Genomic DNA, 12,568 nt, shown 5'->3' with positions numbered 1-12,568 from the left:
TTCTGTCAGAAATACCAAATCTTCAATCTCTCTCTCTCTCTCTCTCTCTCTAGCTTAAGATTTATTTCCCCATTCTATAACATTCATCTGATATGTTCTGCTTCCCTAATTCTAAAAATCACTCAGGCCTACTGACTTCTTATTTCTTAAGTTAAATTTCCTACATAATTATCCAAAGAGTGAAATTATATTCCTTAACAAATAAATTTGATGTCACAATTCCAAATGGCATCCTGTTTTCTATTCCACGAGCCAAGCTGGAACAGATGCTGAAGTAACTGCAGTAAGCAGTGATCTAATAAGCCTCTCACTGATCCTACTCACTTGATCTTATCATCACTAGTTCTCCTTCCAAATCTACTACTCTTCATAACTTTGACTATAATCCTGTACAAGTTTTATCTCCTACTTAATGCCCTTCCTTTAGTCAGGACAGTCTCGACTTTGTGTCACCTGATACTAAAAATGCACCATGTGAGATAGCTTCTAGAACTTTTGCTCCTGTTTTGTCAGATCAGTTTGTGCTCTTCAGATCCAAATACTTGCTTCGATTGAGTTACAAAAATTATCCATGTTGGAATAGTTCTTCACTTCCCATTCTATTCAAAATTTCAGCCAATATTCATGCCTTGATTTTCCAACAAGTACACAAAAACATCACATGGAAATGGTATGAGACAAACTCAAGCTGCATTCTCAGCATATACCAAAGCTTGCAACAACTTCAAAACAACCACCAGCAAATCTAAATCTGATTTCATAAATGTTAAATGCGGAAATTCATTTCTTGTGCAAATATCAATCATTCCGTTAGATCATTCACAGAAGCCAATGAATGCAACTACTGCCTATCTATGTCTTTACATTTCTCTCAGACAGATGACAGTATTGACATATATAAAGATGAAGGAGAGTAGAACTGGCTATTTAGAAGAATGACCCTTCCACATTTTAGAAGATTTAGGCAATCATATATAATTAATACCAAAATGCTTGCATGTCAGCCAGTCTAGTTGGCCAAGCAGTTAGCATATCCACTCTCCAATCAACAGTGTGAGACCAGCTTATTGGAGGCCTGAAGCTTGAAGGGAAAAACAAAAAAAAAGTTTCGTGTTTGGTCTCTAGATTATATATATAAAAAAAAAAAAAAACTAAAAAAAAAAAAACTTTAGTCCACCTATAGTACTAACTGTACTACTATAGGTGGAATAGTTACAAAAATAAATATAATTTTTGAATTATATGTCTTTTACTTTATGAGCCAGTCTAGTTGGCCAAGCAGTTAGCATATCCACTCTCCAATCAACAGTGTGAGACCAGCTTATTGGAGGCCTGAAGCTTGAAGGGAAAAACAAAACAAAAAGTTTCATGTTTGGTCTCTAGATTATATATATATATATATAAAAAAAAAAAAAAAAAAAAAAAAAAAAAAAAAAAAAAAAAAAAACTTTAGTCCACCTATAGTACTAACTTTACTACTATAGGTGGAATAGTTACAAAAATAAATATAATTATACGTCTTTTACTATACCAATCGATTTTCGACTAATATTTTAAGATATAGTAGGAATATATATAAAGATACTTACCGACTGTAGGAGCATAAACATGATATAAATTTTCTTTATCATTATTATATGTTTGTTGCATTTCAAATATTAGATTACTTAAATAGCGTGCAGTCCCTCCAAGCTGAAATATATAAAATATCATCTGATTAGAAGCATGTGCAGTAGGCATATTGTTATTATTAATAGTTGACACATACAGAAAAACAGAATTTAAGAACTTCATTATATATTTCCTCCTTGTTGCAAAGATGTCACCAGGATAAGAAGATTAGTTGGTACCATCAATAACAGTCATAATAAATAAAGAAAATATAAAGAAAGAAAAATTTTGAATATCCTTTCCTTCATGGTTACACGGTAATCAGAATTCATTATACAAATTATGGAAACAACTACCATGTTAAAGTAAAAACTTCAATTTAATATAAAACTGTCATTTCTTGACCATCAGACACCGTTAAAAATACTGTTACCCCATTACACCCACACTCCCAGAATATATGGTCTTTCCCAAGGTACATAAACATAACATTCCACTTCAGCTGACAGTTGAAAGTATAGACAGCCCTAATTATCACCTAGCCAACAAACACTCAAGGAGTTGGTGGATAATTCCCTTTCCTATATAAAAAACACAGAACACTTGGCAAAGATGATTTATTAGTCAGTTTTGACGTTTCTATTCTTTTCACAAATGCCCCAATCAGTGACACAATTCTTCTCATACAGAACAAATTTCCACCTGATATTACAGCTCTACTTGCCCATGTACTACATTCAGATTAATTTGTGTGGCAAAATAATTTTTACCTATAAAAAGAAGGTATGGCCATGGGCTTACTACTATCCCTCCCAATTGCAAACTTTTATATGGAAGCATTTGAGCAACGTGATCTAGATTCCTTTACTTTAAAACCTACAGTTTGGCTTAAATACACTGACGATGTTTTCATTATCTGGCCACACAGTTATCAAATGTTAAACACCTTCCTCAGAACCACCTGAACAAACAACATCACTGCATACATTTTATTGCTGAAATTGAAAATCAGAACTCTCATCACCATTCATCACAAAAACTTGAGTCATTAACACCCTCAAAAACAGAGCTCTAATAATTTGCTCTAATGAACAAGTTCTTAAACAAGAATTACAAATTATTAGCAATACATATGTAAATAAATAATGGTTATAGCAAAAATACTATCAACATCGTTCTTCATAAAAACTTCATGTCAAAAAATACATTTGAGGTGTGGCTATTAAATAACGAGACAGATTGCAAAAATGTTTATTATTACAATTGTACAACTTAATTGTTATCACCTTCAACATACTCTCCTCCTCTATCTATACACTGTTGCATATGAATTTTCCATTGATGAAAGCAGTGCTGCAAGTCATCAGGTGTTATCTGCTTCAGTAGCACTGCCATTTTCTCCTTTACCTCATCCACTGCAAGTCCGGCTGACAGCGGATCCGGACTTGCAGAAGATCATCACATGCGATGAGACGTGTATTTTCCAGTATGATCCGCATACAAAGAGACAATCGATGCACCACTGGAAAACTCCCACGTCAGCAAGAGTGAAAAAAGCAAGAATGAGCAAGTCAAAACTGAAGGCAATGCTGGTCGTTTTTTTTTTTTTTTTTTTTTTTTTTTTTGTTGTTGTTTTTTATATCAATGCTGTGGTAATGGTAGAATGGGTACCAGAGGGTTAGACAGTTGACCAACATTATTACCTCGAGGTTCTGGCCAAACTGAGAGAACAAGTGAGAAAGAAGAGAGAAGAGACCTGATCTGTGGAAGAACAACACTTGGATTCTCCATCAGGACAACACTACAGCCCACTGTGCACTGTATGTAAAGCAGTATCTGGCTGTTAAGAAGATTCCAGTGTTAGCCCATCCACCTTACTTGCTGAACTTAGCTCCATGGGACTTTTACTTTTTTCCAAAGTTGAAATTCGCATTGAAGGGCACCCATTTTCAGTCAGTGGATAAGGTAAATCAGAAAACGGCAGAGCTACTGAAGCAGATAACATACAATGACTAGCAGCATGGCTTCCAACAACGAAAAATTCGTATGCAACAATTTATAGATAGAGGAGGGGAGTATGTTGAAGGGAAGAACAATTAAGTTCTACAATTGTAATAATAAACCACATTTTTGCAACCAGTCTCGTTATTTAATAGCAACACTTCGTATAATATAGATGACAGTAAAACTTAGCTATTGTTAAATTGTGAATGAACACAATTCACTAAGGAATGTTTCATTCATAATTTGACAAGTTAAAACCCTTGAAAAGGATATGCTTGTATTTTAGTATAAGTTGTATATAGTCTGACAAATATTGGATACCGTAATTAGCGTAAAACTTGTGAATGTTCCCGTGTAAAATACCTACTAAATTGTATGTTAGACAATGAATTTGTTATACACATATTTTCTGTTAGAATTGATATAAAAGAATTACTGTGTACATTGCATATAACCAACTGAGATTATAAAGTCAAAGTATGCGGGCAAGACACCGGATTAGTAAGTTGCCTCAAGCAGTCACACGCGCATACGGCACGTGGTGACCTAAGTTTTCGGGGAAGACGCTACGAAAAGGCAAGACCCACGAGTGCAAAGGAATAACGTGTCAGGTGAAAATTTAGGTTACAAAAAGTCCCAGTAGAGGTTGATATAAAAGGGCTGGAATCCCCCCCCACACACACACAAAGCCTTTTGTTTGGAGTCTCTGTTATCTTGGTGGCAGAAGTCGGAGGTGTCGGGTCGTGATTAGAGGGATCCTGGATTCCAAGCCATACGATGAACGAATATGGATTTTCGAAGCAACGGGCAACTCCCGGAAAAGATAGTGGCCAGGTAGTGTGCCTTATGGATGCAGAATTGCCTTGTGCTAAGAATATTCTAGGCATAGATGATCGGTAATGCAGATTCCATGAGGACCAACCTAAGCTGAAAGGAATTTTAGCCTTAACATAGAGGGAAGAAAATGTATGGAAGGAAAGGAATCCAAGAATCGAAAGGACAAGCATGAGGAATCCTCGAGTTTGGTATAGTAAACCTTTAATCAAGTAGTGTGAGAGAGAAAGGTAACTGTAATGTAAGAATCTTAGACTTTCATAAAGTTTTGAGACTCTATCTAAAATTAAGATAGAACTGTGATATTTTAATCATAGTCGGTGAGCTATATGTGCTATGTATTATAATTGTACTTGTGTTGATTGCTAGCTATGTTTAAGAGCTGTGGAGATGTCTAATCTAGACAGTTTGATTAACACCTAAAAGTCATTATTGGTTTTATAATCTAAGAATGCGAGCTTTGAATCTTTGAATATAATGTTTATGTAGTATTAATTACTGTGTGATGTATATTGATTAATTTTACTTTGTAATCTAGTAGTACAGTGATAATTGAAGGTTCTTTATTCTGTATGATGATCATTATGTTAAATAAACCTTTTGCTCTTATTAATTTGGTTGTCTGTGTCTAAGAATCCGATGCACCACTCATAAATTATTCGGATCTAAGCGGGAGATAATTGTTAATTAAGCCCACGACTGCAAACATGGTTGATTATAGAAGGTATTGATAATTGTTAACTTAGTACAGAAATAGCTTAGATTAACCACGTGCATATCTGAAGGTTCACTTCTTGAACTGAGAAGTTTTTCCAATCTAAGAGTTCTGTATGGCGCAGTGGAACAAATATATTTTCCCAGAACCTTAAGAGAAGTTAACTTCAGAAGCTTTGTTACTAAGGGGTTGGCTTAATCTCGAGACAATCTCTTTGTAGATCAGACTCGCGCACGTGATAATCTGAGGGGCTGAAGTATATAATAGTAAGACAAGGACAGACACATTATAGGCACTGCTGAGATAGAACAAATTATTCAAGAGATAGTTAAGTAAAGGAGTTAAACCCTATTAAGTAAATATTAACTACTATGACATCATAACACTATCCTATACATTAAAGAGTTATCAGAAAAATTAAATAGAATTCTACACTATTATAATCTTAATGCTACTTTTAAACCACCTATAAAATTAAAAAATATATTCAACTCCTCTAAGGATCCCCCCCTCCCCCCCTCCCCCCCACTGGCTCACCCTGGAATATACTGCATCCATTTCCATTGCACCTGCAACTTACCTTATATTGGTGAAACTGGATGTACAATTAAAAAGAACATAAACAAATTAAAAAGAACATAAACAATGTGTTAAATTTAACAATTTTGGTGAAACAGACCTCTCAGATCACACCCTTAACACCAATTGATTGGAAAAGTACATGTTCTTTACATTGTACAAAAACCTGGTATGAACGTAAATTTAAAGAAGCCTGTGAAATTCTGATTAACCATCCTAATCTTACCAATAATGGTGGCATAAAAATCCCAAGAATTTGGATGACACAGAGTCAGCCTACTTAAGTTGTTCAAGTTTTGAAGCAAACCCTGACTTTAGGACTGTGAGCAATATTTTCAGTGCTTATTGGTCATCAACTATATTGTTCTGTTCTAATTTATACATATACTTATTAATTTAGTTTTTGTAATTAAATGGATAATAATCATAACAAAACAGTATGGATGATGGCCAAGAAGCACTGAAAATATTGCTTACAGTCCTAAAGTCAGGGTTTGCTGGAAAACTTGAACTTAAATGGGCTCAATATGTGCCATCCAAATTCTTGGGATTTTTATGACACCATTATTGTTACGATTAGGATGGTTAATAGAGATCATAACGATTAACCAAATTAGTTTAACTTTAGCATACCATGTAGATTGTAATGTAGCTTGTTTCTTTGTATATATGTATATACTGCAGATGATGACCTTAATGTGAAGGTTCAAATGGTGAGTGATTATTTTGGTTTATATTAAACTGACATTCATCATCATCGAATTCCTAATATATACCCTCGAGAGGTGTACAGGATATGATTGTACTATATGAAAAATTTACATCACTACTAACTTTCCATCTGCAATTTTCCTCCAAATCAGTCTGATAAATGTCAAGACTCCAATATCATCAGGTCTTATATACACTTTTTACTGTATCAATTCATCTATACCTTGTTCTTCCTAAGGATCTTTTTTCCTGCCAACCTGGCAGAGAACACTTGTTTTGCTAATGCATTCCTGGATGCTGACAATGTCAAGTTCTTTCCTAATATCCTCGTTTTTAATATGATATTGCCATTGATGCCATCTGTTCATGCCCCTAATCTTTCTCAGAACTCTTATATCTGCAGTCTCTAGCCTTTGGTCAAGTGTTTCACTTCTGACCCAGGTCTCAGATCCATAAGTTAAAATTGGTTTAAACACTGTCTTGTATACAGCTAATTAAGTGTTCTGACTAATTTCTCTCTTATTCCATATGAATTTATTCAATTGACCTCCTACCATACCAGCTTTGTTGATTCAGTTGTCTATTTCCATATTTAATTTACCATCTTCACTAAAAATCGTGCCTAAGTAGCTGAAATGTTTTACTTGTCCCACAGGTTCTCCATTCACAATGCAGTTGACATTTTTAATATTTCAGCCTATTTTCACTGTCTTTGTCTTTTTAATGCTGACCTTCATACCATATCTGTTACAACAGTTATTCAATTTAGTCAGGGAATCTTGCAGACTTATAGTGGATTTATTTAGAAGAATAACATCATCCGCATAAAGCAAAGAGCTGAGATTGATACCTCCAAATTTTGATATCAGGTTTAATACCACTTTCCTTCATAATGTGATCCATATAGATAATGTACATCCTTATCTGACACCAGATTTAACATTTAACCATCTTCCTATACTTCCTTCAATTCTAAGTGCTGACTTATAACTCAAACAGAGAGTAAGTATTGATTGATATAATGCCCCATTAACGCCATATAACTGTAGCATTTGGAATAGCTTCTCTCTTGGCACCTTGTCATAAGCCTTTTCCAGATCTACAAAACTTAAATACAGATCTTTGTTATATTCCCATGATTTCTCAACTATCTGTCCTAAAGTGAACACCTGATCCTGACAGCCTATATTTGGCATGAATCCAGCTTGTTCTTCACCAAGCTTCTCTTCCACAATCCTTCTAAACTGTTTCTCAAGTATACTTGCATAGATCTTGCCAGGAACACTCAGTAGGAAAATACCTCTGTAATTCTCATATTCAGTTTTATTTCCCTTTTTAAATATGGGTACTATGAGAGCTCTACTCCAATTATCTGGAATTCGTCCCTCTGGCCAGGCCTTCTGAACTATGCATCCACTGTAAGACTTTTATTCCTCCATACTTGAATATTTCTGGTCGAATATCATCTATTCCTGCTGCCTTTCCACATTTCAGGCTTCCTCTACTTCGAGTATGGATATGTATTCCTGACTGCATACCTGGTCAGTGTTTTTTTTACCACTGTGCTGTCATCACTGCTTGTGTCATTTAGCAGTTTTTCAAAGTAATTACTCCATACTTCAAGGATATCTTTTTCTCCTGTTTTCATGTCACCTTTATCATCTCTAATTCCTTTTACAGTACTCTTTCCTCCATTTCTGAGCTTCAACAACCTCCAGAATATCTTGCCACCTGCTTGATATTTATTTTCTATGTTCTTGCCAAAGTTCTCCAATGACTTTTGTTTAGCTAGTTTTACACAGTGTTTAGCTTTCTTACATTTGATTCTTTAAAGATACTTGTGACATTAGGATTATAAATTATATACACGTTTACACAAGAATATTATTTAATTTGCCAAATATTTCAGTCTGAATATTACAGACCATCTTCAGTGGCTACATAGGAATAGTTTTAAAAAACAAGGTGGAATACAAAGAATTGATCATTCACAAATAGAACGAGGCGCATTACCACGCCTTGTTCCATTTGTGAATGAACATTTTCCAAAGAGTAAACATTTTTTATCAGAGTCATGATTAAATTAAAGATATTAATTCAGAAATTCATGTAATAATCTTAAATAACATTAGACTAATAGGAAATTAAAAAAAAAAAAAATTTAATGTGTTATCCTGATTAAACTTTCCCAATTTTCTGATATAGATATACAGTCATTACGATTCAAGTTAGGATGTTGAAGTATGTGTCCACCTGATGTGTATTAAGTTCTGTGTAACTGTAATCTTTCCTACTTTGGACAAACTGGATGCTCTACAAGAAAAAGAATTCAAGAGCATCAATCATCTATTCAATACAACAAACCCGAGAAATCTGGATTAGCTCAGCACGGAATAGAATAGAAACAAGCCACAACAACCTTTGGTCTAAGACCTGCCTCCTACACAGATGTCACTATAAATTTGAACGTTTATTTAAAGAAAGTGTGGAGGCCTTACTTCAATGTTCTAACTTGAATTGTAATGGCTGTATATCTGTATCAAAAATTTGGGAAAGTTTAATCAGGATAACACATTAATTTTTTTTTTTTTTTAAATTTCCTATTAGTCTAATGTTATTTAAGATTATTACATGAATTTCTGAATTAATATCTTTAATTTAATGACTCGGATAAAAAATGTTTACTCTTTTAATACTTAGCGATATGACATCACGCAGCTCACTCTATTTGTGAATGATCAAGTGTTCGTGTTCCACCTTGTTTTTTAAAACAATTCCTACGTAGCCACTGAAGATGGTCTGTAATATTCAGACTGAAATATCTGGCAAATTAAATAATATTCTTGTGTAAACATGTATATATTTTATATTTCTTACATTTCTCTCTGTATTCTCTAAGAGCACAAGCTGACAATTTGCCAGGAACCTTTGATATGCTTTCTTGTTTTCCTTCACTGTTTCTTTAACTTATTGTGTCCACCATGGAGTTCTGATTTTTCTATTATTGCAGACAACCTCACCACATGCCTCCCTGGCTGAATCAATCAGGGTTTTCTTCAAGGCTTGCCACTGAATCTCCAAAGTTTGATTCCTGTTCTCAAACTCTTTTATTTTTTTTGTCAATAATATTTGTGTATTTTAGTCTACAGTTTACATCTGAGAGCTGCTCAACTTTTATTCGCTTTAAAACTTCCTTACATGTTATTCTTTTCGATATGAAATTTAATTTTATCCTGCTGAAGACTAAATAGTGATCACTTCCAATTTTAAATCCTCTGTACACTCTGGTGTCCTGCACCAGGGAGAAAAACATCACTATCAACAATAACATAGTCAATGATACTTTTCTCATGCCTTGCCTCTTCTCTCTATGTGAATTTGTGCACATTTTTATGTTGGAACATGGTGTTAGTAATAACCAGTTCATGACCTGAGCAGAAATCCAACAGATATTTGCCATTATTATTAGCTTTGCTCTTTTCTCCAAATTTTCACAAAATATTTTTGGATGTTTGACAATCATTTCCTACTCTGCTATTTAGATCCCCAACAAGGACACTTTTCCATTTTCATTGTGTCAGTTGCGTTCTCTAAAGCATCAAAAATTCCTCCACTTCTACCTTAGTAGAACCTTCTGTGTGATGATCATAGGCACAAATAAGTCTCATTGTCCAATTCCCGATTCTGATATTTGCCCACATCACTCTACTGGAGACTGCCTGCCATTCAAGAAGATTAACCTCATATTTTGTGTTGAATACTATGGCAGCTGCTCCTTTTCCTTGATTGTCATTGCCCGAATATAACATTTTGTATTTATTGCTCAGAAAGATCTCACCAGTTTTTGTCTTTTTTTTGTTTCAGTCACCCCTATTATATCGATCAGGTACTTATCCAATTCCTCAGCTAGCTCAATTTCTTTGCCATTCAGTCTTCTTATGTTGATAATACCGATCTTCAACTCTGGTGATGTTGAGTTGGAGTGTGTTTTCAGATTTGTTTAAGTAGCTGACTTTTCGCTGTTCACCATGGTTCCCTGGCAAAAACAATGGGGGCCTTGTTTAACCGGGCAATTGCTTCAATGCTGTCAAGGAGATGCCAGATGAATATGACATCAGCATGGAACATTTAATTACATGTGTCAAGGCTTAAGTGTGGGGAGGACATCATGCTGGAGGTTTAATGGAGTATTGACAGCACACCGTCTACCAAACCAGCTTTGCTAATTCTATTGTCTCACATTTAATTTGCCATCTTCACTAAAAAAAAAAAAACTGAATAAACTGAAATGTTTTACTTGCTTTATAAGGTTCTCCATTCAAAATGCAGTTGATACTTTCAATATTCTTGCCTATTTTTCATAGTCTGTCTTTTTATTTCTGATTTGTAAACCATTTATTACAGCATTTTATTCAATTATATTAGGAAATTCAAGTGTATTACGTAAATTCAGAAATTAGGTCTCGCAGACCTAATATATAGCGTGCTAGATTTATTTATTAGTACAGCATCTGCATAAAGTAAAGAGGTAAGATTAACATTTTGAATTTTAATATCAGGTATAATGCTACAGTGTTTCATAATTATGATCCATGTAGATGATGAGTAATAACAGTGGAAATAACATGTATCCTTGTCTCAAAACTGATGTTACAACAAACCCATCTTCCTATATCTCCATAAATTCTAACTACTGACTTACATTTCAAATGCAAATTATGTACTGCTCAATATAATGTCCTGTTTACAGATAATTATAGGATTTTGAACAGCTTTTCTCTTGGCACCTTGTCACGTACGTGCCTTTTCCAGATCTAAAAACTTAGACAGATCCTTGTAATATTGTCAAGATTTCTCAACTATTTCTCTTAAAGTAAAAATCCTGACAGCCTCCATTTGGCCTGAACCCAGCTTACAATTTTCAAAGTTTTCCTTCCACAATTTTTCTTAGCCTCTTCTCAAGTATGTTTGCATAAATTTTACGTTTATATTAAGTTTATATTAAGTATAGAAATTCCTCTGCAAATCTCACATTCAGTTTTATTTCCCTTTTTATAGAAAGTACTATAAGAGCTCTATTCCAATTGTCTGAAATGCAATCCTCTGATCAGCATTACATTCTGGATGAATTACTTCTGATTTATATAGTGTGGCTACTGTAAAACTTTTATACCTCTTTTATATAAATTTTATTTGAGCATTTCTAGTTGAATATCACTACTCCAGCTGCCTTTCCACATTTCAGGTTTTTGATGGCTCTTTCTACCTGAAGTATTGATATACACTCCTGATTGCATATTTCATCAATGTCTCCCACTACTGTGCTATCACTGCTGTTCAATCAGTAACCTTTCTAATTAAGTACACCAGAATATTCAGCCAATGTCGTGATGTTTATTTTCTGTGTTCTTATCAAAGTCTTTCAGTGACATTTGTTTAGCTAGTTTTTTTCTTACATATCTTTCTCTGTATTCTTTCAGAGGACAGGCTGACTTACTTGCTAAGAACTTTTGATACACCTTCATTTTCTTGACTGACTCTTTAACTTCCTGAATGCACCATGGAGTTCTGATTTTCCTATCCTTGCACACAACCTCACCACATGCCTCGCTGGATGAATCAATGTCTTCTTGAGTGTGCCACTAAATCTCTAACCTCATTGCATGCCTCTCTGGCTGAATCAATCAGTGTTTTCTTCAGAGTGTGCCACTAAATCTCCAAGATTTGATTCTTGTTTTGAAATGCTTTCATTTTTTCTACAGGTAGTTAGTACTATAGATAGAAATCTACAGGTACTTTCCATTATTATTAGTTTTGCTCTTTTCTTCATATTTTCCCAAAACATTTATACATGTCTGGTAATCACTTCCTACTCTGAAGTTTATCAGAGTAGGAAATCCTCTATCTCCAACAAGGGTCAGCTTTTTTTTTTTTTGCATCAGATGCTTTCTCTAATGCAGGAGTCGCCAAACTTCTTTGGCCATCGACCCCTTCAAGAGTTTCTTGATTTTTTATCGACCCCCTCTATTTTACTAATTCTTCATATAATAGAACAAGCAAAAAAAAAGACGCTTATGTGAGTTTTTAGATTGTTTATTTTATAGTTACACATAT

General features: G+C 34.3%; 1 protein-coding gene across 2 annotated transcripts in view; it reads right to left on the bottom strand.

The window, feature by feature from the left end:
* Positions 1-12,568, bottom strand: part of qin (tudor domain-containing protein qin) — a 544,378-nt gene that overhangs the window by 208,137 nt on the left and 323,673 nt on the right. For both annotated transcript variants that reach the window (XM_090401282.1, XM_090401283.1), the window contains one exon: positions 1,590-1,692. In XM_090401282.1, the coding sequence (XP_090257408.1) occupies positions 1,590-1,692 (103 nt within the window). The remainder of the gene's footprint in view (positions 1-1,589; positions 1,693-12,568) is intronic.

The sequence above is a fragment of the Typopeltis vanoorti genome, chromosome 12, assembly GCF_054136105.1.
Source record: "Typopeltis vanoorti isolate ZY-2024b chromosome 12, IOZ_Tvanoo_1.0, whole genome shotgun sequence".
NCBI classification, from domain to species: domain Eukaryota; kingdom Metazoa; phylum Arthropoda; class Arachnida; order Uropygi; family Thelyphonidae; genus Typopeltis; species Typopeltis vanoorti.
This window is presented reverse-complemented; position numbering and strand designations above follow the sequence as displayed.